Source organism: Gopherus flavomarginatus, chromosome 1, assembly GCF_025201925.1.
Source record: "Gopherus flavomarginatus isolate rGopFla2 chromosome 1, rGopFla2.mat.asm, whole genome shotgun sequence".
NCBI classification, from domain to species: Eukaryota; Metazoa; Chordata; order Testudines; family Testudinidae; genus Gopherus; species Gopherus flavomarginatus.
In genome coordinates, this window is record NC_066617.1 from 56,203,977 (window position 1) to 56,231,816 (window position 27,840).

At 43.0% G+C, this 27,840-nt stretch overlaps 2 protein-coding genes across 2 annotated transcripts in view; both read left to right on the forward strand.

Annotated features, from left to right (window-relative positions):
• The window catches only part of LOC127042868 (uncharacterized), a 972,530-nt gene that overhangs the window by 632,240 nt on the left and 312,450 nt on the right, over nt 1-27,840 (forward strand). The gene's annotated exons all lie outside the window — the stretch shown is intronic.
• THAP5 (THAP domain containing 5) lies at nt 69-6,830 on the forward strand. Its single transcript, XM_050936291.1, has 3 exons — nt 69-287; nt 2,074-2,263; nt 5,860-6,830. The coding sequence occupies exons 1-3, from the start codon at nt 205-207 to the stop codon at nt 6,814-6,816; spliced, it is 1,230 nt and encodes a 409-aa protein (XP_050792248.1). The 5' UTR covers nt 69-204; the 3' UTR covers nt 6,817-6,830.

The window sequence follows — 27,840 nt, forward strand, 5'->3', positions numbered from 1 at the left end:
CCGCTCTAGTGCACGTGGAAGGCTGCTATTAAACCTGTAGAGTTACGTCACTTCCGGTTGCTGAGCAGGGTCGGAGGCCTGAGGAAGCGGAAGTGGTGCTGCGGTCGCGGGAGTCCCCGGTGTCTGCCGGCGTCTCGGCGATCCCCGCGCCTCGCAGCTTGTGTCTATGGTTCCTGACCCAGGCTGGGTCCCCCAGCGCCCGCTATGCCCCGATACTGCGCCGCGTCCTGCTGCAAGAACCGCGGAGGCCAGAGCGCCAGGGACCAGCGCAAGCTGAGCTTCTACCCGTGAGAGCCGCTGGGACGGCGGGAGGGGACGCATCGCCGGAGCCCAGGGCCCCCGCGCCCCAAGGCGGCAGCGCCAGGGCGCGATCACACCCCGTCGGGTCGGGCCCGTCGCTCTGGGAGCGGGGCCTCCCCCTTGCGCTCCTCGCCCTCCCTCGGGCCCAGGCCGCTCCACGCTTTCACTGCGGGTCTCTAGCGGTGGCGCAAGACGTGCTGTGCATGAGCTCTAGGCCCTGTGCTTAACCACCCTATACCCCTCCGGGGGGACCTGCCGGGCCGGGGGAGCTGCTCTGGGAGCTGCAGTCCCCACCTCCCCGCTCCAGGTCCCCGTCCTCAGCCCCGTTCTGCTCATTGCATAGGCCAGCTTGGGGCTTGCTGCGCCTTTGGACAGCGGTTCGGCCTGGACTGTGTTTAGCTAGGAACGGAAATAAACATTAAAGCATTATTAAAAGCAGCTGGAGAGTAAAAGAGGGTTCGGGGAGTGGGTCTGTGTCAGGGTAAGCCCAAGGAGGCTGAGGATCTGGTTGCCCATTGGGATTAAGGCATGATGTGGGCTCTGCCAAAAAGGCTCTATGCTAGACATGCCTTCATCAGGTGCCAGGAATACCTGATGAATTTTGCCACTCATCCCAACCCCACTACTGACATCTACAGTACTTTTCACATCCCCAAGACACCCTGTTATCATTGATACCTTAACAGGGAATCTTAACATTGTGATTTGAGTGTGACAGTGATTTGATGTGTGTATTATGGTTGGCTACATGTCAAAACTAAAGAGATATTTAAGGAGCTGAGAATGCTAACCTTTTTGGTGTCTTGTAGTGTCTTTTTGCTCAAAGATGTGAACTGAGAGGTTGGGCTGAATGATAATGTTACTGTACATGGAAATGCTTCACTTTTTTTTTAAGTGATTGCACTGGTAACATACTGATTTTGCCTAAAACTGTTGGTCTATAAACTTCCAGATGTGGCATGCAGGAAACTGAATCACTAGACAAGTTTCATGACTTTGCTTACATTGTTTCTGTTTAGCCCTCCACTACATTCTATTTCCCCTGGGGTTTGTATGTCACTTTGCATAACAGTATTTTAAAAATAAATTTTAAACAAATCTTGCCAATGTTTGTGCTTCCTTTTTCTTTTCACTTAATTTGGATGATAGAAATTACTCCAGTCAGTTTCCGTTTGTTAGCTTTAGTCTTTCACTTTCTAGATCTCATGTTTCAGGAGAGTGAGACAGAAACACTTTTTTCTTATTATATTTTATACATTTTTTTAACCTAAACTAACAGAGTGGCTTTTTGAATAAAAAACCAAAACTCAGGAATGTGCTCAAATAGATTGAGAGAAATATAATGAAAACAAAATTAAAGTAATAGGTGGAATCCAATAATTTGCGAATTGCTTGCTTATTTATTAAAACAAAATAAGGACCACATCCTCCTACTTTTCTGCTGAAGCAAGTATTCCCAGGGACTTCAGTGGAAACCATTTTTTGAGCAAGAGTTCCCAGATCAGCCCATATTGGATGGTTTTGGAGTCGGATGTCACCTTTGACATCAATGAGAGTTTTACCATTGAGTTCACTGGAGCCAAGATTTCCCCACACATGATTATCTAGATGTAAATTTCATGGTTACTGGATTTAGCACTTATATGCCATGATAATAAGCACTGTATAAAAACCTAGGATAGATTCTTGTGTAAGGGAATATTTAGGAATGAGATGAAGAGATTTTATTTGAAAAAAGTATAAAACTAATTTTGTGCTTATCTTTTAAACCAGGTTTCCACTTCATGATAAAGAAAGACTTGAGAAATGGTTGCGGAATATGAAGCGTGACACATGGACTCCCAGTAAGCACCAGCTCCTGTGCAGTGACCATTTTACCCCTGACTCCCTTGATGTGCGATGGGGAATTCGATATTTGAAACATACTGCAATACCAACTATTTTCTCTTTGCCTGATAATCAGGTAATGTGTCATTTTATTATTTAATACAGAGCTGCGTTGGCTGGCTACTAGTAGAGTATAATTTTCAAAACCACACATACAAAGTAATACTCAGAAAACTTTTCTTTTGAACATCTAATGGTTTCATACTTTTGATTGAGAGACCCAATCTTGGAAGTATTGCTGTTAGGTAATTTCTGTCCAAATACTAATGTTTCTTTTACAGCTACTATTTTGCTTCAAATAGCTAATTTTGTTAGGGCCTTCTTATTAACAGTAAATGTATTCATATGGTATAAAAACATTAGCTTTTCTAAATGTTTTTAGTTTCAGCATGTGTATGTCTTCCCTTTCTTGACGATCCTCTCTCTAATATAAAAATCACTAACGGATCAGGAGTCCAGGCTCAAATTATAAAAATATTGCTATTTTTCATTGCTATGTATTTCATTGGCATATCCCTACAAAGCAGTTACTGCTTTATAGAGTATAATATGCCGCAATGGGTTATCATCAGCTTCTTCATACCTTTTTCAGAACTTTTTCAGAAGTATACTTCATATATTCTTTCAGAAATATAATACTCAAATCTTGTTTAGTTAAAATTTTCCAATACGAGTTGCTTTCTCAAGTATTCCTTTTACACACAAGTATAAAAATGTTTACATCTTGTAAATGGTAATGGGCACAGAATTGTTTTACATTTTGTATGAATAACTACTGGGATCCGCTTTTAAACTAGCCAGAGTAAAAATTGTAAGGACTATCGACCTTCTATTATCTCATCCCCATGTTGTGTCATGAAGATATTTCCCATACAACTGTTTAGGTAAAGACCCAGTGCCTCACACATATCATAGTATTGTTTAGTATAAATGTTTTGAAAGAGACTACAGGGGTTTACTGCTTTTCTCTGAAGCATCCAGAAGAGAGAAGTGTTGGAGGCAGGGTACAGAGATGGGTATTTAGTCTCCATCGTGGCTTAATTTATAAAACTGAAATTTGTGTCTATCTAGCTACTTCAACATTGAAAAAGAAAACATTTTAACACAGACTTTTAACATTTAAAATATAATAAATGAATTCCAGAAATAAGTGTAGGTTTCCTTGAATTGCAGGTGAACTTAACGTAAACAGGTTTTAACTCTCTAGGATGAAAACTATGATGAGTTTCTTAAAAATATGGAAAGAAAATTCAGCAGTTCATGACGCAGTAGTCATAATTTTTTGGGATGATCTAAAAATCTTTATGGAATTAAATTATTATTCTCTGTATTACCATAGCTTCTAGAAGCCTTAGTCAAGCGCCAGAACCCCATTGTGCTGGGCACAGTACAACACAAAACAAAAAGATAGTTCTTGCCTCCAATAATTACTGCTTAAACATTAGTTGGTTTCTAAATGTAGAGGTAGTGATTTGCATTCAGCAGAAGCATAACCTTCCTTTTTTTATATTTGTGTTCATAGTCTAATCACTCTCTTTATAGAGGAGATGTAACATAGATAACTGATCTGTAAAGCTATACGAATACTTTGAGGTGATTGGGAAAATAATTAAGATCCTGTGCAGAAATGGAGCCTAGGTAGTTGCTCATTTCAACACTAGTGATAATTTTACATTGGCTTGTGTTTGTTTCTAAAGCTATCATGGCAAAGACAAGGGTTAGGAGGTTTTTTAATGAAAGCTAAGATTCTCCTTCATAGGACCCAATGCCTAGCTCTACTAACAGGTTTTGGGCAAACATCCTCTCACTCAGTGTTCTGACTGAAAGGAAGGCCAGTGTGGCACTAGAACTCCTGAGATATGTGTTTAACCTAAAGAAAACATGTATATATGAAGGATATCTCTTCTCCTGTATGGATGCCCACTGCTCAATCAGTCAAATAGTGATGGGCCTTCATTCCATGCTTTGGAGATGGTGTGTTTTGGGGTTTTATCCCTTAAACCATATCCCTCACTCACATGCTTGAGGTTCTGCAGCTATATATTGGCGCTCAGTCTTATGTCTCTATACAGAACAAATGGGTTCCTCAAAGCTCTACTTGTGAGTGCTCTACCCAGATGGGATTGGGGCGGGGGATTTCCCTCCCTCTCTCTCTTCAGCCTAACTGTGGTTCTGGGAGGACTTTAGGTTAGAATTTCAGGAGAATCTGGGTGTTTTCTCAGTTTTCTGAACAGATGAAGCAGGACCCAGTAATTCAATCAAAGAAGCCCTGTTTCAGCTTCTGGGAGATACCCTGTATTCTTAAATCTCTAGGACTGACTGAGTATTAGGTATCCTCTTTGGAGATGATAGTACTACAGGTAAGGAAACTGCTTTTACTATTTACATAACTTTTTCAATCCTCTAAATTTTGAAGTGTGTTACAAAACTAAATTGCAATGCAATGGAACCCATGTCCTTCTGCTGAACTCCTACTTAATTCTTATCTATGAAGAACATAGAAAACACTGAACAGCTTGATTAGTCAACAGTATGGGCGGTCTGAACTAGGCATATCTTTATGAATGTACACTTTAGAATGACTTGTCTTTTTTCACCACACATCATTTTTACATCCTGTCCTCACGTTCTTATTAATACTTGCTTGTCTTATTTTTATATTTAGTTAGCAAAGTTCAAGTTGCTTACAGGTTTTTTTGTTTTGTTTTTATTCTTAGTCTACTGGCCTAACATGACTACAACTTCTACAGCTTGCCCTCTTCAAAATCAAACCTATTGAAAAAATATATCACACGTTAGTATATTTTTATATTAATGACCAACATATCAAAAAGCTTATTTAGATTCTAATCCTAAACATGGGGGATATGTGATTTGTGTAGATGGGGAGAAGAGAGTGTAGCCAGGGAAGGACAAGCCTTGATGATGATGATAAAAACAGAAGCAGTATCAATGTAAGGTCTTTCCACTTGTTATCTTACCATCCTTGTCTCCATCCTTATGAAGTGTTCAAACTTTCAACACCATGCTTGCTTGTATATTTAAAAATCAACCTGTGTGGATGTGCATGCATACCACATATGCATGAATGCACACATACACCCATGTAACCCACTGCAGTTACTTATGCACTGAAGATCTAGGTTTCTTTTCTACCATTGTACTAAATTTCTGTGAAAGTAAAGTTGCTTGGCGGTTGTCTGAAAGAACCATCAGTCCACTGAATTACATTAGGTGGAAAAAACAGGATTTTCTGCTTTGCTGCATCAGTAATACAAAAGATAATCCATCATTAATTTGTATTGAACAACATGTTTGGGCATAGAATAGGAGAAACTAACCAGCTTGTCAGAGAGAGGCAACGTGGTGCTTCTATTGTATGTTTCATCAATTTACATGAAGAATTATAAAATAGTTTTATAAACCTGAAACTATTTTACACAGAGTTTTAGACTAATGCTTGAGAATGTCTCTGGTATACAAAGTTTAAGGAAAACATTCTATTGGAGATAAATATATGGATTGTTGACAAATTACTGGTTTAATCTTTGAGCTATACTTGAAAAAAATTGATTATCAAAAAAAAATAGTTACTTAAGAGCACATTACAGAATGAGGAAACTTTTGTGCATTATATGTAGTTATAGTTAAAAGGTGTCATTTCTCCTCCAGGAAAAAGACTCTTCTCAGCACAAGCCACAAGAGATAAAAACAGAGGATGGGGAGGAAATCAATGTGTGTGTAGAGTCGGATAATGTATCTGCATCGTTTGAGCCTTGTTCGCCAAATAAAAGTGTCACAGTTGCAGAAAGGCTAGATGAAAAAACTGAAGCAATTTGCTTATCAACCCTGAGCAAACCTCTGCAACAGAAAGTGCCGTTTCAGAACACAGAAAACTTGCAAGCAGGCACCGTAATTCTTAGTTCATCAGAGCAGCATATTCAGCAAACGCCTGTTTTAATGGCAGAAACTGTCCAGAACATAGAAGCAAGTAATGTTCATACATCAGTAGAGAATCTTTTAAGTTGTGCAGCCACAGTTTTGCAAGTTACAGACCCTGACTACCTGGATTCATCTTTGAAATTTAAAAATGCGGGTGGACCAATTATTGACCATCTAGCTGAGAATCCTAACTCTCATATTGCAGTCTGCTCTGTGGAAGTACAGCCAAGGGAAAATGCAGTTTTTTTCAGTACAATCACACGAACTATCGAACAGTTTAATGGAAATGAAGAGTCTGTCATTGCTATCATTGTACCTGCTGAGTGTTCTAAAGAGCCTTCAACGGTAAGTAGTTCTTTCATGCCTATTAAACAGGAGTTCATAGACATGGAAGAAATAGAAATTCAAAAATCTGCATATATGAACAATTATGGTGAAACTGAAATATTACAAACTGAGCATTCATATTGCAGACAAGACATAGACAGGGATCATCTCTGGCAAAAAATTGCAAAGCTGCATTCTAAGATAACTCTCCTTGAAAAACAGGAAAGAAAAACTTTAGGTAGGCTCAAATCCCTGGAAGTTCTTATTGGACAACTAAAACAGGAAAACCTGCTTTCTGAAGAAAAGCTCAAGATTGTAGAAAATTGTTTCACAACATTTGAAGTGACTATGATACAATAAAATCTTTAAAATGAGTGGTCTAACATGGCTTTTTTTTCAGTCTTTGATTATCCTTCTATATAAATGATGCATCCTTTTTCCATGATGCCTTATTAATGATAACACAAAAATGCTGTATTACAGATGTTCTTGAAAAAGTGATGTCATCCATTCTACCAAAGACCAGTGATAAACTATTGCCCACAAACATGAATCATAAATGAGCAGAATAAAAGGAACGTCTAAAATAAAATATAAAGTCGTGAAATAAAAATGGGAGGAACTTTCTCAGATTCAAGCTTCTCTAGAATATATGAGCCTTACAGTTCAGCACCACAGTACAAACTGAGCGGAGATCACAGCTGGGTGGGGCACATAATAAATAGTGATAGTCAACTTGTCCCAGTTCACTCTCAAATGAATAAGAACAGTTTAGAGTTACTGCTTCTTAAACTGGGGGGTATGTTATGTATTGTGTACTGAGATCATGGTTGCTGTTTATATCCTCATTTAGTATTCATTCTAATAGCTTTTTGTACAAGTTGACCTTAATTAAAATTGCGTTTATACAATAAAAAAAAAAAGTTTGCCTTCTTCTTCAATAAGAACATTATTTCTAGCTGAACATTAAGGACAACACAGTACAGCTCCTAATTTTCAGGATACTAAAATACACACAACAATTTGAATAATGGCTTCTGTGCTAGTAAAAGACAAAGTTTTTTAGTTTGGTAAAACAGAAGTTGTTGACTCAAAATACTTGCAACCCTCAATTCAATACCAGTATCAGGCCAGATTCTTCTACAGTTATCATGATGATTATTAGTACCTTAGCTGTACCTTGAAGAAAACAAGACTATATTTGCAGAGTGGATAGTAGTGAGTAAGCCACATCCTGCCACTCTTAATGGTCTGCACTACAGTGTTAGGTTTCCGTAAGGCAACTTACATCTACCTAACTGTATTGTAACACTTACAGAATGTTGCTCCCACTGCTATTAGTCACGCCCTACACCAACCTAATAACTCCACCCCCACAGGAAGGTAGGTGGAGGCCACCAAGCAGGGAGTGGGGAGGGGGTTCCAGCTGTCAGTGCCCCACACAGTTAAACTGGTGAAAGTGTTCCTGGTGAGGACTCTCACCACCCACAGAGGGGACGTAGTGTGGACACGTGCAGTGGCTATACTTCAACCTAACTTAGGTCAACTTAATTTTGTAGTGTAGACAAGGCCTTACTTTTCAAGGAATAGTGCTAAATAAGATTGGGAGTTGGGGGAGATGGAATCCCAATTTATACTGACTGCTATAATTCTGATACATTACATTTAACTGCTTTGGGTGATAAGAAAAATACTAATTATAGTTGATTACTCATGGAAATATTCAGTAACCTGGTTCACTTAGTGAATAAAATTGTGAGCTACATCATTGAATAATAATGTATCACTAACAGGTGCTGAAATAAATAGTGCCCTGTCCAACATATATTGCCCTGATGCACATTATGGGGAGAAATATTAGGAATTGAAAAGAACAGTTTGGGAGTGGGGGGGAGTTGGGGGCGGGAGGGGTGAGTTCTACAGTAGTTTTATTAGCCCAGTATATATACACTGTGTGTACCACTCCTGTTTACTCCTTCTCTTATTGACAGTGGTACTCTAAGGCCATGTCTACACTTACCAGGGGTCGATTTCAGTAGACCCGCTAAACTGACGGCAGAGCACACTACGGTTGACTCCGGTACTCCACCGGACAAGATTCAGGTAAGTCGATGGGAGAATCTCTCCTGTCGACAAAGTGCGGAGTAGACACCACAGTAGGTCAACCTAAGCTACGTCAACTCCAGCTATGTTATTCATGTAGCTGGAGTAGCGTAACTTAGGTCGACTTACTGTGGTAGTGTACACAAGGCCTTAATAAATGTCAAATTAAACCTCTTAAGTACCTGTACACTATTACTGTACCTCCACCCTTCTTCATGTCTCTATTTAGCTAAGCACTGGAGCTATTGGCAATCATACAGGTCTGCCTATTGCTGCTTAAATGTATGCAGTAGGGGATGTTGTGTGACTAATTAAGCTGTTGTTGATGTTGCTATGGGCATGCAGGAATGAAGTTGGGTGGAGAAAGTGATTTTCTAAATAATCTCCATTGGAGTGAGGATGACTATAACCACAACTGTAAGAGGAAAATAGAACACCCAGGGGGAGTTCCCCTGGGATAGGCTCAGGTTCTGTGTGCATGCTTCACAGCCTTTTCAGACCACTGTACAAAGCAAGAATTGTATATTAGGGTTTATACAGCTGAATGGGAGGTGAGCAGCAACAGTGCCACCAGGAACCCAGTGCCACCCAGGAATCCTTATCAGAGGAGGAGTCTTTCATAAGTACCAGGACTAAGGCCATATACTAGTGGTTGGGATCATATTCCTATACAAATAAAAGCACCTTTTTCTAACTGATTATGGATAAGTAAAATCACAGTTGCCAAGTTTCACGGAGTAAATAACCCGACTTTCACAATAAGCCAAAACTCAAGCTAATCCCATTTCAAAACAAAGCCGAAACAAGCCAATCCCTAGGAACCCCTATGCTCTGTGACTAGATCCCCTGGCATGCAGTCTGGGACTGTGGTGGGCCCACTGTGCACCCCTGACTCTTCCCCCTCACCCCCCTTGCCCCTGCTTGCCAGGAGCTGATCAAAAAAAAGAAGCTACAAGCCAAAAACTAGCCAACAAGCAATTCACAAGCCAATGAAGCCAGAAACAATCCCAATTTCTGTGGGCTTTTTCCCGCGGGTTTGGCATGTCTGAGTTTAATGTGTGCCTGGCAGGCACAATGGTGGTGACATTAGACATTTAACTCAGACATGACATTTAAATGTCAGACAGGTGTTAAATGTCCTAATGGGGTTGTGACACCTTATTACTCATGTGCAGGGTGTATGTTTAATTTTTTTCCAAAGCCTGCCAAACTGGTTATTCTTTATTTGGGGGAAAAGAGGTTAGGGGTGGAGCTGAGTAGTAGGGAGATGTTTGGAGCGTGATCACAGGACCATGATAGGCATAGTTGAGTAGACTGCTGAGATTTAGGTTACTAGCCCTCATTTGTCAGATAATGAGGAAATAATCTCATATACAGCTGGAACTCCACTAGGATCACTTCAGGTAGGAGCAAATTAAGCAAAAATATGGAATCTTGTATTACTAAAGAGACAGAATACAAGCACTATTTATATCTTAGATTACTGGATTAGCTTACATGATGGTTTAACATAAGGTGGGCCAACTGTTGTAAAATCAATCCATTATTATACAAGAAAGATTTACTATTTTAACCTGGTAAATCGCACTTAGCTCTGTACAAAAACGATTTAATTAAAAATTGCTTTCAACCTTGAGAGCTCAGTGCTCATGCTAACATGAAGTATACACCTAGTTTTCATCACACACTGCTGAAAATATATTCCTATCTATGGGCTTTTGTTTTATCTTAGTATTTGAGAATACTTTGTGATTGTCCACATTGAATCCACTCTTGGTGCACATATACCACAGGCAGGTAGGATCAAATTTGGTCAGTAGTGTCTTCTTCGGCCATGCTGGCATCTAGATGGAATTCCTCCTTCCCCCTGTCCCCCAAGGTCATGAAGGGCAGAGCAGGCCCAAAGGTCATTCAGTTGGCTCCTTACTGCCAATGGCAATGAGATGGACTTCTTGTAGAGTCTGGCTGCTTCTCTGTCCAATGTGTTAGTGTTAGCTGTACTGTATTAATTAGTAATTAGTCTTTTGCCTTTTGTGGGGGAAAAAATTGTCAGTAGTTGGAAGCAAAATCCCCTAGATTCATAACCTGCTCCCATGTGGAGCTTTGATGCTGCCTAACAAGGGCCACTCCAGATGCCTCTCTGGCTTCAGAGAGGAACATGTTCCTGAGTGGTGTTCCATATGTTGCACCTTCTCTAAGCGACACTAAAAAGTTTAGCAAGGCCCTACTCAAATTTTTCCTATGGCGCCTCTGTGAGCCTCCAGATGCCCAAAGGAAGAATGTAGCTGGACCTTAGTCCTCCAGTCATTCCATCTCCACGATTGCCCCAGCGAGCTGAGATTCCACCCCAGTTCCCGTAATATGTTGACTAAGAGGCCGCAGTTGTCTGCCTCAATTTGAGTGTCAATGACCTCAGAGAGAGGTCAGAAGGAGTGCCACTCCAGGGATAAGCCAATGCCAGGATCACCCTACCTGGTACCTATCAAGACACAAAAGTCAGCTGGTGTTTGACTTGTCTCTGGCTCAACAGTCAAAGGGTAGCCAGCAGCCTGACAAAAGGTCCTCAGTGTCAACTGTTAAATACACCTGAGGGCAGTCCACCAGGCACCATTCTCCAGCACTGGCTGCCCTAGTACCCATCATCCGATATCTTGCTCAGCAGTACCCTGGTGTGTTGGTACCAACCCTATGTCATGGATCCACAGGATCTGTGCTATGCCCTGGCCTTTAAACAGTCCTTTGGAAGTATCACTGAAGTACTAAACCCTTGAGGTCCCAACCTTCCACAAAGGTAGGCCCCTCTTCCCCCACCATAAGGTCTTTCCTGCTAACTGCCAGCCTTCATTCACTCCCACCATCCATACTCCTGCTCCCATGCATCAGAAGCATCTCTGGCAAAAGTCCGATGACCAGGCAAATGTGCACGTGTGCCCGCACACACACACAAGTTAGCTTTCCCTTCCCTTCCCCACTGGCAATTCTCTCCTCTCTGATCTCAGGTGCAGAACTTTCTCATCTGCTCTTCTCCTGTAACCCTTCTGCTTGCCCCAGTGAACTTATCACATCTCCTGATCTCCCTCAAACCCACTCTCCCTTACTCTTCTCCTTAAGCTCTCTCTCTCCTTGCTTTCCCCTCACAATACAAGCATGCTTAGTCTTCCCATTTTTTTGAAAAAAATCCCTTTGACCCCATTTTGCCTCTCCAGCTGCTGACCCATCTCCCTTTTCTCCTTCATCTTTAAGATCATTACTGTCTGGAGTTCCTCACCTCCAATTCCCTCCTAGACCTTCTCCAGTCCCACTTCTGCCCCTTGCATTCCACTCAAACTGCTCTTGCCAAAGTCTCCAATGATCTTTTCCTAGCTAAAGCTCAGAAACAATACTCTTAACTTCATTCTCCTTGATCTGTCAGTCACCTTTGACACAGCTGCCATTGCCATTCTTCCCTGAGTCCTTGATCCATCTACATCTTATTTCTGGGTAATTTCATCCACAAATACAAATTCAGCTACCCTCTCCATGCTGATGACTCACAGACCTACCTACTGACCTATTCCAGACCTGTCTCCTCCTGTCCAAACCAGAATCTTGGCCTATTCCTCTGAGAGCTCATTATGGATGTCTAGCCCCTCAAGCTGAACATAGCTAAAACAATGCCACCTAGTGGCTGAACAGTTTAGTACAGTAGCATTCTATTGCAGAGCCTATTCTTCCCCTTTCTCAGTCACTGTGGGCAACACCACCATTCTGCCTGTCACTTGGGCAGCATCTTTGACTTAGACCTCTCTCTAGGTCCCCATCTTGACAATTATTTCTTCATAACATCTCTAAGATACAGCCATTCCTTTTCAGCTAAAATTCTTGTCCAAACTCTCAACATCTCACGTCTCAATTACAGTAACTTTGTGCTGTCTGGCCTTGACAAACAGTCTTACTCTGCTCGTATACATTCACAACACTACTGTAATGATTATGTTCTTAGCTCATTGCTTTGAGCATGTTACCCCCTCTTTGAATCTTGCCCCTGACTTTCCCTGCTCCATTGCATCAATCATAGGGTGTTCGTATTGACTTTCAAGGCCCACCTTACCTATCATCTTACTGTTGATGCTCACCTCCATTCAGCCAATGATGCCAGCCTCCACTGCCCACTTGTTAAATTTTCAAACAAACATCTTTGTGCTTTCTTAGACGCTGCCTCCTCACAGTCTCCATAAACATCCTCAAGTTACCTCATTGTATACTTTCAAATCCTTTCTCAAAACTCCCCTTTGCCATGATGCCTACAAAAAAATTGACAGTGGTTAGGCTGCCAGTGGGCAGAAGTCACGGGCGAGCATACTGACTAATAATGTTTCATTGATTAAATGTCCTCTCCAATCTGTCTATATCCCTCTGTTGTGACATGTCTTATACTTAGAGTGTAAGCGCCGTGGGGCAGAGACATCTCAAGGGGGGGATAGGGGGGTAGGATTTGTGTACACACAAACCCTAGTACAATGAGCTCCATAACTTTGGCTCCTAGGCATCACAGTTATAGAAATAATAATAAAAAGTATTAATTCTATAAGGGTCCATCTAATGGCAATATCTCCACATCACCTTGCTATCCAGAACCAGATTCCTGAATAGCCTAATTCATGTTTTTCTCTGAGTTCAGATTCTCAGTATAGTATTAACAGGGTTGATGGACCATGAAGCCCTTAGCAACCAGTTGGCTGTATCACTGTGATGTACCCAGGATACAATCTGAACCATGAATAGCCGTTTTCCCTCAGTTCTCCAACCTGGGGTGCCTCTTACCCTGCTTTTCTGTGAGTTACCACTCGCACACAGCCTCCAGCATGTAGGTTACTCCAAGTTATAATGTATGAGTACTATAGCCAGCCACTCATGAGTTACACTGCAGAGCAAAGCCAGTAAATTCTCAGTCGCAGACTTTCCCCAGAAATATACTCCCAAACCCTCTCCTGGACAATACAAGCTCATATAAAGTCTTTCATTTTATAACAGAAAATGATATGCACAAATCCTGTTATCCCAAATGGAGCTACCCAGATATTTCAGTCTGAACACACTGGTTTAGATTAAGCAAAAAAAAAAAGTGTATTAATTAGAGAAAGATAGATTTTAAGTGACTACAAGTAATGAGGCCTAAAAGTCAGAACTGGTTACAAGAAAATGCAACTAATGCCTAGTCTGGGGCCTCTCCTCCCTCAAGAATATGACCTACTGGTTTCTTTATTCCACTATTACATGATTCTGTTCATAAAAGTGAACATTCATCTGATAGGATGTGTTCCCTATAAACTCATGGTGATTATTGTTCAAGGTTCTGTTATTCTTTTCAGGTTTAAGAATGTATCAGTGACCAAAGGACATCCTGAGGTTGGCTGAGCTAACCAAAGGATACAAAGGAAATACTATGCTCATATCTATGCTTCAGAGCCTTAGTGTTATATCCTTGGGGGCAGCCGGTTTAGGAAGAAATCACTTGAGGCCAGACAGCAGACAGCTAACAAAACTACCATTTATTTACAGACACAGAACTCGTCTAACCGGCCGAAGCTGGTTGGGCTATCCCCTAATAATCTAACTCAGTTGCCATAGGAACAAAAACCATGACAACCAAATACACAACATATTCCTCCCCCCCAATAAGAACATCCCCTAAATATAACACACACTAGACTAGAGAAGGAGGGTAGACTGCCTCCATTCCCGGCTAAACCCTGGGAATTATTTTGCCCCATAACCGTGGGTTCACCCTAGCTAAAGATCCAGCCGATGAGGAGGCCTTCTGTCTCTAGGTGGATTACGGTGAACTTCTGGTGTTGTTGCACCTGAAAGTACCGTGGGCTCAGGGTCCACAGCACGAACAGGTGAGGAGGTGGTATCAGCTTGTGCTGGGCAAAGGGGTATCTCAGCCGCCGGCAGTAATGGAGGAGAACAGTCAGGAACAGGTGATTCGTGAGTCGGTATCTCACCAGAAGAGGTGAAGTCAGACCACTCAACTGCAGATGTGTCCTGAGGACTGGCATGACCTGGCAACAGCTGATCTACGTGTTGCCGCCAGGTAAGATTCTCTGCAGTCCGGACTGTGTAGAAAACAGGTCCTGTTTGAGTGATGATTGTGGCAGGGACCCATTTAGCTCTGGAAGTATAATTCCGAGCCAAAACTGGCTGTCCCGGGCTAAAGGTTCAGTCTTTTGATCTGGATGCCCGTCTGATGACTTGATATTGCTGCTGATGTTGCACAATTTGTCAGGGTTCAGAAGGTTTCAGCAGATCAAAGCAAGTGTGCAGTTGTTGTCCCATTATTAGAAAGGCCGGGGATGCCTGGGTCGTAGCATGAGGTGTGTTTCTGTAGGAAAGTAAGAAGGTATCCAGACGCTTTTGAATGGAGTGTTGTCCCCTTGCTGATTTCAAAGTGTGTTTCATTGTCTGCACAAATCTTTCAGCTAATCCGTTGGTGGATGGATGATATGGTGCTGACGTGATGTGGTGTATCCCATTTGCCTTCATAAAATTTTGAAACTCCTGAGAGACGAACTGCGGTCCGTTGTCACTCACAAGTTGTTCTGGCAGACCGAAACGACTAAAGCGTCCTCGTAGTTTTTGGATAGTACTCTCTGCAGTAGTGGACTGCATTATAGAGACTTCTGGCCATTTAGAATGGGCATCTACTGCCACCAAGAACATGCTTCCTTCAAGGGGGCCAGCGAAGTCAATGTGAATACGTTGCCACGGGTTTTCAGGCCAGTCCCATGGGTGTAGGGGTGCCCACTGGGGTGCATTCCTCACACCCTGACATGACATACAAGCTTTTGCCATCTCTTCAATAGCATTGTCCAATCCAGGCCACCAAAAATAGCTTCATGCAATTTCCTTCATGCACACTATTCCACAGTGACCGGAATGTAGCTGTTCTAACATCTGTGATCTCAGTGGTGGTGGAATAATGACACGTCTCCCCAACAACAAACAACCAGATTGGACCGATAACTCTGTCCTCCTGGACATGTAGGTAACAAGGTCGGGTGAGACCAGAGAGGTTTGTCGAGATTTTCCATGCATCACCAGGTCCATAACTTGGGACAATACTGGGTCAACGCTAATTGCCTTCTTTATTTGAGGAGCAGTGATGGGTGTATTCTCTACCTGTTCAAAGTAGAAGATTTCCTTTTGGGCACTATCTTAATGTTTGACCAGCAAAGGCACCCTTGAGAGGCCATCTGCATTGCCGTGCAGAGTGGATTTCCGATATTTGATTTCATATGTGTGTGCTGAAAGTAACAATGCCCAGTGTTGCATACGACTAGCAGCTAATGGGGGAATGCCTGTGTAGGGTCCAAAAATTGACATCAGAGGTCGATGGTCTGTGAGAAGAGTAAACTTTCGCCCAAACAAGTACTGATGAAACTGCCAAATTCCAAAAACAATTCCTAATGCCTCAGGTTCGATTTGGGCGTAGTTAGTTTCTGCTTTGCTTAGAGTGCGTGAAGCAAAAGCAATAGGTCTCTCTTCTCCCAAAGGCATAATGTGTGACACGACTGCTCCCACTCCATAAGGGGAGGCATCGCAGGCCAATTGTAGGGGTAAGGATGGATCAAAGTGCGTTAGAACTTCAGAATTTAGCAATGCATCCTTAGCTTTGTTAAATGCAACATCACAGGCTTCAGTCCACTTCCAGGCCTTGTTCTGCCGCAGGAGCTCATGAAGTGGTTTTAGCAGTGTGGCTAACTGTGAGATGAACTTTCCATAATAGTTCAGTAGTCCTAGAAACAAGCACAGCTGGCTTACATTTCGAGGTGGGGGAGCCTCCACAATAGCTTTAACTTTTGCAGGGGCCTTATGAAGACCTGCAGAATCAATGATGTGTCCCAAATATTCAACAGAGGGCTTGAAGAATTCACACTTGTCTTTGCAAACTCGTAGGCCATACTCTTCCAGTCTTTGTAGGGTAGCCTCTAAATTCTTTAAGTGATCCTCTTCATTCCTTCCAGTGACCAGGATATCATCCAGATAGCACTGAACTCCTGACAAGCCACACAAGATCTGGTCCATAGCCATCTGGAACAGGGCAGGAGTGATGTTAGGCAACAGTATCGATAAAGCCCCTTATGAGTCACAATAGTCAACAGCTCTTGGGACTTTTCATCGACGTGCATCTGTAAATATGCTTGACTCAGATCAATCTTACTGAACTTTTGTCCCCCAGTCAGGCCTGTGAAGAGGTCATCGATGCGGGGAAGCGGATATTGCTCTGCACACAACACTGGGTTGACAGTGACTTTAAAATCACCGCAAATCCAGAGAGAGCCATCTTTCTTCACTATTGGAACGATAGGAGTGGCCCATGAGCTATGGGTAACTGGTATTAGGACTCCATTGGTGACCAGGCACTCCAGGTCTGCTTCAACATTTGGCCTGATGGCATATGGCACAGTTTGGGCTTTCAGATATTTTGGTGGACTGTCAGGTTTAATGTTCAGTGTCACAGTGATTCCCTTCATACTTCCCAAATCATCTCCAAAAACAGCAGCATGTTTCCTTAGTATAGGGGTTAGACTGGTTTCTTCTTTAGTCATCTGGTGCACTTCTGCCCAGTTCAGCTGAATCTTCTCAAGCCAAGACCTACCCATTAAGGCTGGGTAGTTACCTCTCACCACAAACAGTGGCAATTTAGCAGCCTGTCCATTGAGCTCCACCTTAACATCAATAGTGCCCAACATGGGCACAGCTTCTCCCGTATACGTCTTCAGAATAGTTTTTGTTGCCTTAAGCGGAAGATGCTGTAGCTTTTCTTTATACACAGTCTCGGAGACCAGCAAGACGGCTGCACCGGTGTCCAGTTCCATGTGTATAGGTTTGCCATCCAGCAACGGGGTTACCCAGTATTCATGTGAGCCCACCGCCAAAGACAAAACATGCAGTGGCACTTCCTCTTGCGATGAGGTGTCACCTTGATCATCCTGGGTCTGTTCTAGGGTATGCAGGGTTCCTCTTTTTGTCGGCCAGACCACAGGTCTCTTTTTGTTTTGTTTACAGGCACACTCAGTGTGTCCCTTTTTGCCACAGTGTCGACACACCAGGTCCTTACACCAGCATTCTGATGCCTGGTGACCTGGCTTACCACAGCGGTAACATTCTTGACTCTGCCCAGTTTTGTGGGTAGGTTCTTGTGACACCTTTTGCACCCTAGGAGATGCACTGATGTATTGCACCTCCCTTGTAGCCAGTTCCATGGAGACAGCAATATCAACAGCCTTCTGTAATGTAAGCTGAGCCTCTGTCAGTAGGCGCTTCCATATAGCTTCACTGTAGAGGCCACACACTAAGCTGTCACGCAGGGCATCATTTAACATCTCTTTAAATTCACAGTGTTCTGCTAGCTTTTTTAAATTGCTACAAATTGTACAACTGTTTCATCTTCTTTTTGGTCTCTTTTGTGGAACCGATATCTTTCATCAATTACCAGTGGTTTTGGGGAAAAATGGGACCCCAGGATTTCCACTATGTCATTGTAAGATTTAGTCTCAGGCTTAACAGGGTGTAGTAAGCTACGTAGCACGGAGTAGGTTTAGCCCCTACAACACTTAAGAATATTGGCACCTTCTTCGCTTCTGTAATGTCATTTGCAATAACAAAAAGCTCAAAATGCTCAGTACACACAGGCCATTGCACTATATTCTCATCAAAAGGTTCCAGTGGCCCGGTCAGAGTAGCCATGATACTTAGTTTCACTTTCACAGTCAGTGCAAACAAGCAGTTTGTTTGTTTGTTTTTTACCTTGACTTCTACTTACTTCTGTTACTGGAGCAGCACCGGAATCCCACCCTCATCGCCACTTATTATATCCTCGGGGGCAGCCGGTTTAGGAAGAAATCACTTGAGGCCAGACAGCAGACAGCTAACAAAACTACCATTTATTTACAGACACAGAGCTCGCCTAACCAGCCGAAGCTGGCTGGGCTGTCCTCTGATAATCTAACTCAGTTGCCATAGGAACAAAAACCATGACAACCAAATACACAACACTTAGGACTTGTCTACACTACAGGGCCTTGGCCAGCTTAGTTATGCCAGCAGAGCTGCCAGCATACATGCAACGTAAGCCTGCAGAAGGAGTTCATTTGCCAGCATGCAACACTGTCTCCCAGAGAGCCATTAGCCGTGCTGACAGAAGTTGTGTTTTCACTGGAAGTTTTGCTGACACAGATAAGAGTTGTGACTTTCTTCCTCCCCATTCTCCCACTCCTATCCAACATAATTATTCTGGAAAAACTTTGTGGTGTAGACCAGGTCTATGTGAGTTATCCCAGCAAACCCAGAAAGCACTGCTAACAGCAGCCTGAATAGCTTGTGAACATGCAGATGGAGCAAAGAAGTTTGTATCTGGCTTCAAGGAAAGGTTTAGTATAATGGAAGTTCTGTCTTAGCTCTACTGTTTACAAATGCATCTCAGAACTTGAATCTAGGCTGATTGTAGCTACACTTCTCTCTGCTCTGATTACCAGATAACTTTATTTGTGACCTTCTATAGCTATTTCATTTGCATTTCCACAGTCTTGATTGCCTCTTCTGAAACAGGAAAATATTTAGCATTTTTGATCATAAATTCTATCAAATATCAATTTTCTTCATTTTTGTTCCTCACTGGAATCAAATGATTGTCTTCCCTATATACCACATTATTTACTGTTGTATTGGTGGCGGTTGTTTCCTGAAATATTATGCAGTTAAGTAGTTAGGTACTAAAGTAAGGTTGTCCCCAAAATACACAAGACTTCTCATTTTGTAAAAATGATATAGCAACGGGTGCAGAATGTAAACCAGAATTTTAAATTTCTACTTTTTCCTGTGTAGGACATTTGGAGTAAAAATTTCAAAAATACGTAAACAGTTTGAGTCTGTCTCATTGTCTCTCAATGGGATTTAGGCTCGTTAGTCACTCCCTAGTGCTTCTGAAACATTAATCCTTCATAAACAGAACCAATGCCTTACATTAACAGTAGATGGAGCTACTGGATCACACTGTAGAAGAAACAGTAGAAAACTGGATTATCCTTTGCCTTTGTTGTCTTTTGAAATTTAAGTACCCAAATTACATTTGCATAGATTATTTTTCTTGTATTTCTAAATGTTGCTGATATATACAGGAGTTAGTCTGAATAAAGTAGGAAGAGCTGGAGCTACAGGCTAGAAGGAATCCATCTAGATTCTCAACACGGAAATGGTATGAAATGAAATTCTGTAGTCAGATGCATTTTGGTCTCTTCCTGCCCAACTCAATGGAGGACACATCCCTTGTCTTTACTCAGACCTTTTGTTTGTTGAACTGGGTCAATGTGATTAAGGTTTGAATCCCATGAACAGTTTAGCAATGCTCATCTGCCTGTTTATCAGGGCAGCTGGGTAAGCATGTAAGCACCCATTCATCAGGTATGTCCATCTTTCCTCACCATTCACCCAAATAGTGTGTAAAAGGATTGAGACTGAGCAGATTAAAGTACTGTAGCTGTTCATATGATTTAATCTCCACTCAAAATTTTGAGCACCAAATTCTGTTTAATGTATGCATAGCTTGAAATGACATGAACAGGATTTGAATGTCCATATATGATGACAGAATTTGGTCCTGTATAGTCAAGTTAATTTCCTCCCAGTTTATTCCAGCGGGTACTATGTAGAAATACAATAGATTGGGAGAGATTAGAGATATTGATGAGAAGTGTCTTGAGAGAGTCATCGCATTATCATTGGCTGAGTGAATGAGTAAGCTTAAAAATAACAGAGGAGATAAAGGGTCCAAATCATTGAGCTGTAACCCTCTAAGCTGGCTTCAGTGGCATAAAGGGGTCACACATCAGCCCCTTCTTTGGATGCCTGGGGAGTTCTCATGTGGCAACACCTGCTGTATCCGCTCTACACTAAGGACCCCTTTGCAGAGGACATGAAGGGGGATAGTTTGAGTGCTTCTAGCCTCCAGTTGTTACTGGCTGCTACAACAGTCTCTTGGAACCATAATAAGCAACAGGGTGCAAGCTAGGGCAGCTCTGAGGCTGCTCTAACTTGTATTAATGACACAGTAGCACACTATGATCCTGCGTCATGACTCAGGCTCATTGGTACTATCACAATACAAATAATAATCTGACCTAAGAATAAAAAATGTCTTTTGCCACCCTTGCTTTGGATGTTATGCTAACACAGCTTGGTCGCATATGAGAATTAGGGGCAGGATGCATAAATGACCAAAATCTCTATTAACTAGAGGAGGGGAGGGGACACAAATTAAATGGGCCAGGCATGTCCCCAGTAGGGACTAGAATTCAAAAGGTGCAAAGGTGGTGACCTCCCTTCCTTTACTGTACCCCGAACAGGAAAGGAGGAAAGGATAACCTGGCCCACTTAGAACTGATTGGGTGAGAACATTCTGCAAGGAGTAAAATATGCAGATATGGGCAAAGAATCAGCATGGAATTATATTTCATTCCGGGAGATTAATTGGGAACAATAAAAACTCCCAATTAGATTTTTAAATTAAAAATATATATTAAAAGTTGACACTTATGCAGTAGTGCCATAAAAACATGAGCTCAGCCAGTAGGGTATTTGAATTGACTAATTTTCACAACATTAAAATGTATTATTCACTGTAGTGAGATCACACCCAGGAATTATATAGGATTTTGCATTGCACAGCTGTGTCATTACAACCATGAATTAACTTTTTAAATACACCCATTTGTGTAATATACAAAGTATCTGTGTAATACATTTGAAGGGCTACAGGTACTTTATTCTGTCATCAGCATCCTGAGATGAGTTTATATCTTTGTTCACAGTTTTCCAAGTAGCCATTGTCCTAGCTTCCAAGAGGACAAGAAAAAAAATGGGCTTCTAGACTGGGCTAATTCCTTGTTGGGAGAGAGTTGCATGGTTGCTGACTGAGGACACTTTTTCCTCCTCTATTTTATTTACAATATGCACATAGTTCCAAACACAGAGAAGCAGCAAAATAGCTAGTCTTTCTAGCACATCCAACTGCATTTCAGGGCTCCAAAGTTGGTCTTTCTATCCAAAATATCCAGCCCAACTGTGTCTGTGTCCGCTGATTAACTGAGGCACTGCTTTCTACTAATGTACTTCTCTTTCATCCACACCCCACACATGCTGTGGTAAGAACATATACTTGGCTCATAATTAAAAACATCATAACTCCTCACAGCCTTGGCGATGTGGTTCGGAGTGCAGGGAAAATGTTGCCTTCCACCTGCTGCTGTCATTCTCTCAGAGATTTTTACTCCCAAGCAGGGACCCACTTGAACATCTCAGTTTTGAAGGTACCTAGATGTTAGATTGGAAAGGTTCCTAGCTGTAAAAGGCCTACCATTTATTCAGCATCTCAGCTTCCCATAGACAACACAGCTCTGTCTTTGACATTATTTACATCAGAACCTAGGATAGCACGCTAGACTGATCAGCGAAAACACAAACGGGAGAGTTGACAAAGGCTTCCTTTGATTCATGGTTCCTTCTTCATGGACATAAATCCAGCTGAAACACTTTCCCTCCTCCAGAAACTGATGCAGGGGTAGTTCGATAATGGCAAGCTCCTGGACCAATCTCTGATAATAGGAGCCCAGATGTGTGGCGTATTGAGGCCTCTGTTGGAATTGCAAGCTATTGTTTTAAGAGATGGAGGGGAGGGGAGGATTTGGGATGAAGCAGTTCTGGGTCCTGCTTGTTAGAGGGCTCTGTACCAAAGCATGCGAGCCCTCTAGAAAATCTCTTTGAGATGGGGTGTGAACAAGACAGTTGTAAGAAGGGCCACACCTAAAATAAGGCCTAATAGTCTGCCCAGAAACTAGCACTGAGGGCAGACGGTCTCCTGGGTATTGTGACCAGATTTGGGGGCAAGGGAATGAGGGAAGACAATGCATAGAAACTGAGAACACAGGCAATAAAGAAAGAGCCAGAGGGAAAGCCAAGCAGCAGCCTGTAAGCACAGTGTGACCCTGGAAAAAAGCTAGCGAGAGCTTTTGGATCTGTTGACTAAAGAGACTTGGGGGCTGTATGCTAAGAAACTGCTCCTTTTGTTCTTGGTGACTCCTGCAGTTGGAGAATCAGCACTTTGTACATTCCTTGTAAATAAACAAGACTGCATCAAAGAAATACCAGAGTCCATCAATTTCTACTTCCAACTAGAACATCCCCAGGGCCCTGAACTTTGATTTGCCACTCGTGAAAAAGAGGCAGATTTAGTCTTAAGGAATGAAGACTGGGAGGTAAGGGGGACCTGAGAAGACTTCAAATATGATAAAGGCTGTTACCAAGAGTTTGATGATCAATTGTACTCCATAGCCACTGAAGGTAGGACAAGAAGTAATTGGCTTAACCAGCAGCAAGGGAGAGTTAGGCTAGGAATTAGGAAAAACTTTAACTATAAGGATAATTAAGCACTGGAATAAGCTTACCAAGGGAAGCTGTGGAAATCTGTCCTTAAGGTTTTTAAGAACAGGTTAGACAAACACCTGTTGGATGGTTTAGGTTAACTTGGTCCTGTCTCAGCTCAGGGGGATGGATAGATGACCTCTCAAGGTCCTTTCCAGCCCTACATTTCTGTGATTCTGTGATATTTATCTAATTTCTGTTTGTATGCTGTGAAGCATAAGATCAAGGAAGCTTTTCAGCTGTCCTGAAGTGAGAACTGCCTCTCCACCCCCAGCTTTTGTTTTAACAGATGCAGGCTTCTGTTGGTTTATGCACACCACTCTCCATGTAATTAGCAGTATCAATATTTAAGATACTATAATTCTTTTTTTTTTAATGAAATTTTCAGAACAATCCCAAAATGTGATGCTGCTGCTTATCTGCAGGTGTATTGGCTTATGTGTGCTGGCTTAGCAATCTTAATGTTAAACATACATTTTACTATTGATAAAGTATCAGTAGGACATTGAGGTTTTGAAATGATGCCTGGTGGATTTTCTGTATCTTGAAGTCTTTAAATCATGATTTGAGGACTTTAGTAACTCAGCCAGAGGTTATGGGCCTATTAAAGGAGTGGGTGGGAGAGGTTTTATGGCCTATGATGTGCAGGAAGTCAGAGAATCATGATGGTCCCTTCTGGCCTTAGAGTCTATGAACAGAGAGCTATATCCTGACTTTTTTTTTTTTTGCAGGAGATTGGTTAATATTATGATGCATTTGAAAGCACTATTTACAGTGATGTAGAAATATGTCAATATTTATTACATCAGCTTAAAAAAATGAGACCATCTTATTAGGAAATAATCCTTTTGCTGTATTATAACTTACAAAATGACTGTCTTGGTGCAGTAGAAAAAGACTGCCTTTCAGGCAAACAGTGCCTGTGAGCCAACACTTTCAAATGGAATTACTATTGATGCCTACTCAGTAGTTCACGTTTTTTGCAATTTTCTCTAGAGCTAAAGCAGAAGCAATTAGCATTTGGAGCATTGCAATGGCATTAAGAGTTAATTGCTTGTTCACTTTGCATTTGAAGCCAATAACTCTCAAGGGGCATGGCTAAGTGAGGATGGTGAGCAAAAGTAATATCACAAGCCTCCATAAGTCTGTACTGTAAAGCAACCTTGGTATTTTTTCCTACTATACAGTTTTCTGTGCTATACAGGAGAGGTGGGAACTGATCCCCACTCTCCTAAGTTCCAGTCTTAATCACAACTCCATCCTTTCTCCTTAACTTCAGGTGCAATGGAGTTGTCTGAGTGCAGAGGTGAGTCAGGAGGAGGCTCAAGAAGGAGGTCTCAGATGTAGCCAGGGCCTAGGGTATTAAGCCAGTAGTGCCAAATTAAAGCATACCTGCTGTTTTATAGACAACCAGTGTACACAATACAAGATGGCATAATGTGGTCAGTTTCTGAACAAGCTGCAGGAACAGATGCGCTGATTACAGCCCTACTAAGAGAAATTCCAATAATTACGAATTGGGTCACAAGGGTACAAACAGCTGTGGCAAGGTCTCCCCAGGAGAAACAATGAAAGTCTGCTCAAACTGTACGTGTGGAAAAATCACATACCATGCCCGACTCATGGCTTTGTATGGGAAGGGCATGACTGAAACAGACAAGAGTGGAAGTCTCAGTCCTTTACAGCCAGTCTCCTCAGTAAGAAGGGACATGTATAATTGTTAATTACACACCTCTCTATGCCATCTATCCTCCATGTACCCTGGAGGGAGACCATCAGAGGCGGGGAGCAGGCAATGTTACCATAGTTTGTGCTCCCTTTGATTTTCTGGTGGAATAGGACTGCTTTCAGTTGTCACTGGAGCCTCCGGGAAACCCTGCCAGTGTAAGCTACTGAGGAGATCTGCCAAATCACTGCTAGTTATTCCCCCACTTTGGCCAGCTCCAACGAGGGTCAACTCTAGGTTTTTTGCCACCCCAAGCAAAAAAAATTTTGATTGCTCCCCATCCCAGGCCTGGGCTCCCCCCCGAACCCCCTGCTGCCCCAGCCCTGGGCTCTCCCACACACACACATCCCCTGCAGCCCCAGCACTGGGCTTCCCCCTTCCCCCCCTCAGTGGTCTCACCCCACCCTGCTGCCACCTCAGCCCTGGGCTCCTCCCTTCCCCCCCACTAGTACCCCCCACACCTCCTGCCACCCTGCACCCTCCTTCCGCCGCAGCCCTGGGTCCCTGGTAACTCGCTCCCAGGGCAGGTCATTCAGCAGGAATTTTGGATGTGCACAAAACACAGACAGGATTAATTCCCATATGGTTACAGAGCAGCGGTTAACTGGAACAATTTTCAGCTTGTGTGATTGGAGGATATCTGGATGCATATTATAAGACTGTCCTCCATAAATGAGGAAAAGTTGAGGTGCCTTTATTATTCTTTTGTTCCACTCTTTCTTTCTATGGGGAATTTGCCAATGCAATATCACTGTCTTCCTTTCAAACAAACGAACACAAACAAACAAACAAAGGCAATGGCTGTTGAAAATAGCAATTCCAGTCCTAATAACCACTGGAAAGCATTTCTTGCTCAATGTTATCCTACTTTTTCTACAGCAAGTTACAGTGGATCAGTATATTTGATTTGAGAGAAATGAAGTAACAGATGCCCAAACTGAGCTTGAGCACTCTTGAATTCTGAGGTGTTCAAATCTGGAAGGCAGGTACTGTGGGGGGAGAAAGGGGCGCTGTGGGCTCCACGGGGGAGCATGGCAACATGTATGCAGCAGCGTGTCTGGAGCTGCGCGGAGCCAGACACGCTGGTCTGAGTGGCACGGTAAGGGGGTTGGGGGTTGGAGAAGGCATAGGGGGTTCCCGAGGGGCAGACAAGGGACAGGGAGCAGGGGGAGTTGGATGGGGCAGAGGTTCGGGGGGACAGTCAAGGGACAGGGAGCAGGGGGGGTTGGATGGGGCAGAGGTTCAGGGGGGCAGTCGGGACAGGCAGCAGTTGGATAGGCATGGTAGTCCCAGGGTTTTGTCAGGGGACAGGTAGGGGGTGGGGTCCTCGGTGGGAAGTTGGGGGGAGGTCTCAGGAGGGGGCAGTTGGGGACAAGGACCAGTGGCGCTTAGATAGGGAATGGGGTCCCTAGAGGCATGGGTCCCAGGAGGGGCAATCAGAGGACAAGGAGCAGTGGTGCTTAGATAGGGGGTGGGGTCCTGGGGGGCAGTTAGGGGCAGGAGTCCCAGGAGGGGGTGATCAGGGGACAGGAAGGGGGGGGTTGGATGGGCTGGAGTTCCTGTGGGGGGCAGTCAGAGGGAGTGGGTGGTGGCCTATGGGGCTTCCCTCCCCATGGAGTGTCCAGTTTTTTGAATGTTAAAATATGGTTTCCCTACCATTCACAGCACTGCTGCCACATGAGGTCTCCCTCCTTCCTTTCCTGTTGGTAGTGGCCAAGGGAATGCTGGGAAATGTAGTTCTCGCCCTGCTCCAGGGCTAGATCCATAGGCAGGGAGCTAACCAAGGAACTACAGCTCCCAGGGCCCCCTGTTGGTTCTCAGCTCCCATGCCGCCCCTGCAAATGGCTGCCCCAAGCAGGTGTTTGCTTTGCTGGTGCGTAGAGCCACCTCTGGCTCCAATCATTTTTACGGCTGTACAGCTCTCCTTCTGATCCGCAAGCAGAGGCGTTATCATAACCTTAGTCCCAGATTTGGACCTTAGCGTCCAAAATATGGGGGTTAGCATGAAAACCTCCAAGCTTAGTTACCAGCTTGGACCTGGTACTTGCTGCCACCACCCAAAAAGTTAGAGTGTTTTGGGGCACTCCGGTCCCCCTGAAAAACCTTCCCTGGGGACCCCCAAGACCCAAATCCCTTGAGTCTCACAACAAAGGGAAATAATCCTTTTTCCCTTCCCCCCTCCAGGTGCTCCTGGAGAGATACACAGACACAAGCTCTGTGAATCCAAACAGAGTGACTCCCCCTCTCCGTTCCCAGCCCTGGAAACAAAAAGCACTTTCCTCTTCACCCAGAGGAAATGCAAAATCATAGCAAATCCAACACACACAGATCTCCCCCTGATTTCTTCCTCCCACCAATTCCCTGGTGAGTACAGACTTAATTTCCCTGAAGTAAAGAAAAACTCCAACAGGTCTTAAAAGAAAGCTTTATATAAAAAGAAAGAAAAAATACATACAAATGGTCTCTCTGTATTAAGGTGACAAAATACAGGGACAATTGCTTAAAAGAATATTGAATAAACAGCCTTATTCAAAAAGAATACAAATCAAAGCACTCCAGCACTTATATTCATGCAAATACCAAAGAAAAGAAACCATATAACTTACTATCTGATCTCTTTGTCCTTACACTTAGAAACAGAAGATTAGAAAGTAAAACTACTTCTCCAAAGCTCAGAGACAGCAGGCAGACAGACAACAAAGACTTAGACACAAACTTCCCTCCACCCAGAGTTGAAAAAATCCGGTTTCCTGATTGGTCCTCTGGTCAGGTGCTTCAGGTGAAAGAGACATTAACCCTTAGCTATCTGTTTATGACAGGCGTGATTGTGACAGCTATCTGTTGTCACAACCTCCTGCATTCCACTCCCCCGCAGAGATCCTGTTTTTTATTAGCAGACGCCTTTTTTCAGATTCTAGACTGAATCTGACCCCTTCTTTTCTGCTTTCTGCCTGATTCAATGTGGTTTGCAGTCATTAGAATGTTCAGACCAGATGGAGAGGTTTTTTAATGCTTTATTACATGTTTTCCAGTTCTCCCCACTCTTGATCTACCTATAGATAGCAGCAGCAAGAGGAAGTTTTTATTTTATGACA

Excerpts from the sequence above, each read along its gene's own strand:
- THAP5 (XM_050936291.1), top strand. The coding sequence starts at position 205 with ATGCCCCGATACTGCGCCGCGTCCTGCTGCAAGAACCGCGGAGGCCAG. Across the intron at positions 288-2,073 it reads CGCAAGCTGAGCTTCTACCC|GTTTCCACTTCATGATAAAG; the intron begins GTGAGAGCCGCT and ends CTTTTAAACCAG. Across the intron at positions 2,264-5,859 it reads TCTCTTTGCCTGATAATCAG|GAAAAAGACTCTTCTCAGCA; the intron begins GTAATGTGTCAT and ends TTTCTCCTCCAG.